The 2,957-nt window shown below is 33.5% G+C and overlaps 1 protein-coding gene across 1 annotated transcript in view; it reads left to right on the forward strand.

Moving 5' to 3' along the window:
* FAM126B (family with sequence similarity 126 member B) overlaps nucleotides 1–2,957 on the forward strand; it is an 81,595-nt gene that overhangs the window by 32,419 nt on the left and 46,219 nt on the right. Inside the window, exon 5 of the mRNA XM_023510385.1 lies at nucleotides 514–615. Coding sequence (XP_023366153.1) covers nucleotides 514–615 — 102 coding nt within the window. The remainder of the gene's footprint in view (nucleotides 1–513; nucleotides 616–2,957) is intronic.

Consider the following 2,957-nt stretch of genomic DNA (forward strand, 5'->3'; position numbering starts at 1 on the left):
GTCTCTGAGATTTAATAAGACATAAAAACAGAATTTATGCTTATCTTGTAATTAAAAATAAAATAGTTTTTTTTTTTTTTTTTTTTTTTTTTTTTGAGACAGTCTCACTTCATTGCCCTGGGTAGAGTGCTGTGGCATCATAGCTCACAGCAACCTTCAAATCTTTGGCTTGACTAATCCTCTTGCCTCTGCTTCCTGTGTAGCTGGGACTATGGGCACCTGCCAGTATGCCAGGCTTGGGGTTTTTTTTTGTTTGTTTTTGTTTTTTTTCTATTTTTATTAGAGACAGGATCTCTCCCTTGCTTAGGCTGGTCTTTGAACTCCTGAGCTCAAGAGATCCACCCCACCATGCCTCCCAGAGTGCTAGGATTATAGCTATGAGCCATTATACCCGGGCCTACTTTTCTTACTTGACTCTATTATAATCTTTCTGAGAGGTATTCATGGTAAATAAAGTTCCTGACTTCCCAAATACTAAGTTTACTTTTGTTTTCCTTTGGTGGTTTCTTTTAGGCATTACCTGACACTCAGATCACTAATTATGCAGCAACTTTACACCGGAAAAAAACACTTGTACCAGCCCTCTATAAAGTCATTCAAGATTCAGATAATGAGGTAGGAAAGCTTATAAAAAAAATAATTTCTATGTAGTAAAATGTGTGTACTAAAACATATAAATGTGAGTTTTCAAATTTTCTTTCTTGTGGGTCTGAAAATTTTCTTTCTGCTCTTTTTCATTCTGATAGTTGCTCTGGCTTGTCCCGTTCTCTTCCTTTCCATATTTTAAAATGTTTTGGTCAGTTTTTTTCCTGTGAAAGACAGTATATTTTGATTCTTGATTTGAGTGACCATCATCTCAATATTTATTTAATTTGAAACTTTTCTGTTTCTTCTTCTGGAATGTTTCCTGCTTTGGAAGCCATATTCTAAGGGTATGCTGATTCAGCTTTATTTATTTTAAGTATTGCTTACAGTTATTTTATTGATAATATATAACTGTATAATTACTCTAATCAGTGAAATCAAACTTAGGGCATGAAGTGATAGTGCTAGTAAATTTAGCCTGAAAATGATCAGATGAAGCACTCTTTTTAATCTTAATAGTCAACAATATCAATAACTTAAAATAAGCGTTTTCTATTATTCAGCCTTGTGATAGAAGTACAGCTGTTGAATCTATGTTAATGTATGCAAAATACACACATTATCTTTCCTTTAACACAATAGTATGACATACAGTTTTATCATCACTGGATTTCATGTATGCTTTAAAATGAAAATGAAAGGAACACACAGGAAAGTAGCTTCTTATCTTCCCAGATACAGCCTCCAAGAGTGCCACTGCTGTGTACTGGAGTGAGTTTGAAGAAGTTCAGGTAATCATCTCCTAACCAGCAGCTTAACTTAAAGTGCATCTTCATTTTTGTCCTATCACTAAAAGCTTGCTTATTGACCTCTTTCTTTTCTGTCTCCTAAATTTGGATTGGCTCTCAGTTAGACTTGCATCTGTTGCTATTTGTAGCAGCAACTGCAGGATCCATTTGCTTATTTTTCTCTTGCAGTGTATTTCTGAATGTTTTATAACTTTAGGTATGGGTAATATATGTACATATCCTTCTTGTTCAGAAGTTTTCAGAATTTTCTGTTTGAATAATTAATGTATTTATTCCCTACCCCTTGTTTTGCGCTCTTAACATTTAAGCTTTGCTTATTAAAATTTGTCTTATGCTTTCTCTTTAGATTGTAAGCTCTTCATGGGCAATGGTCCGATATCTGTATTATTATTTCCTTACAATCTAGTATTTTATGTGCATTATGAGTAATAAATATTGATTGGGAGAATAGCAAAGTACAAAATAAGATTCTAAGATGATATTATTATTAGGGCTCCCAATATGTAAACAACGTCCTTTTCCTTTTTAAAAAATACTTTGGATGCTATGACATGAAGAAAAGTTATTCTCATTGCTTTACATTTTCTAATGTGCAGGACCTTGGGATCATGGCTGGTATTGGAAAAATTACACCTTGAGGGATCTGAGCTCAAATCTAGCATTCATTATAATCATCTAGTTGCTAACCAGGTCAGGGTTTCTATCTTGTCTCCTTTCAGGTCTTAAGTTTCTAACTATGTGTTCAGTCTCTAGAAAAACAAAATGATAAATTCTGTAAAACTTCAGAATTCTGGACTTTGGTCATAGAAGGAGGGCTCGTTTTGTCTTGATTTTGTTATATTCTGAAACATAAATATACTATTGAGTTAACAAATTATGTTAGAAAATTGTCATATGCCATATTTAATATAAAATGGAACTTAACTATAATCTTACAAATAATTTTGCTTTCAAGACCATAAAAGTTCTTCAGCACATATTTCCTAGAGGTTTAATAATACATTTCATGACAGCTCATATTATATGTAGCTTCAGTTTTAAACTACAGTCTAACATACTGCTTTATTTTTTCTTGTACCTACTTACTGTTGGTAGTTACTCTATCAGTTCTTCTACTTCAAGTAGACCGCCAGTCTATTAACACTATCACTTTTTCATGATTTGAATATCTTTTTTCTTCCCCTCAATGTCTCATTTCCCTTTTTTCCTAGATAAATTTTTGTGTTCCATCATTACAGCTGTTCCCTTGCAAACATTCTTAGCTCCTTTGGCTCTCGTTTTCTTAATTCATGTTTATCGGGCAAAGTTTTAATACTGGATAAAAGCCAGCCACCCATTTACTTTCTGCCTGTACCTGAGCAGCTGAACCTGCATAGAGAAAACACAATTTTGTTGACTTTCTCCATTTTAAATTCAGGACTACAAATCTCCAGTGGGCGCAGAAAATGTAGCCTTGCTCTGCTTCTTTGGTACACTGTTCATTTTACACTTTCTCTTTCCTCATACTCTTACCCTCCTTCCTCTTTAATTTTCAGTTGCTTTCTATGTCATTAAAAAAAAAAA

The sequence above is a fragment of the Otolemur garnettii genome, unplaced genomic scaffold (genome assembly GCF_000181295.1).
Source record: "Otolemur garnettii isolate 467f Iridium unplaced genomic scaffold, OtoGar3 scaffold00013, whole genome shotgun sequence".
Taxonomy (NCBI): domain Eukaryota; kingdom Metazoa; phylum Chordata; class Mammalia; order Primates; family Galagidae; genus Otolemur; species Otolemur garnettii.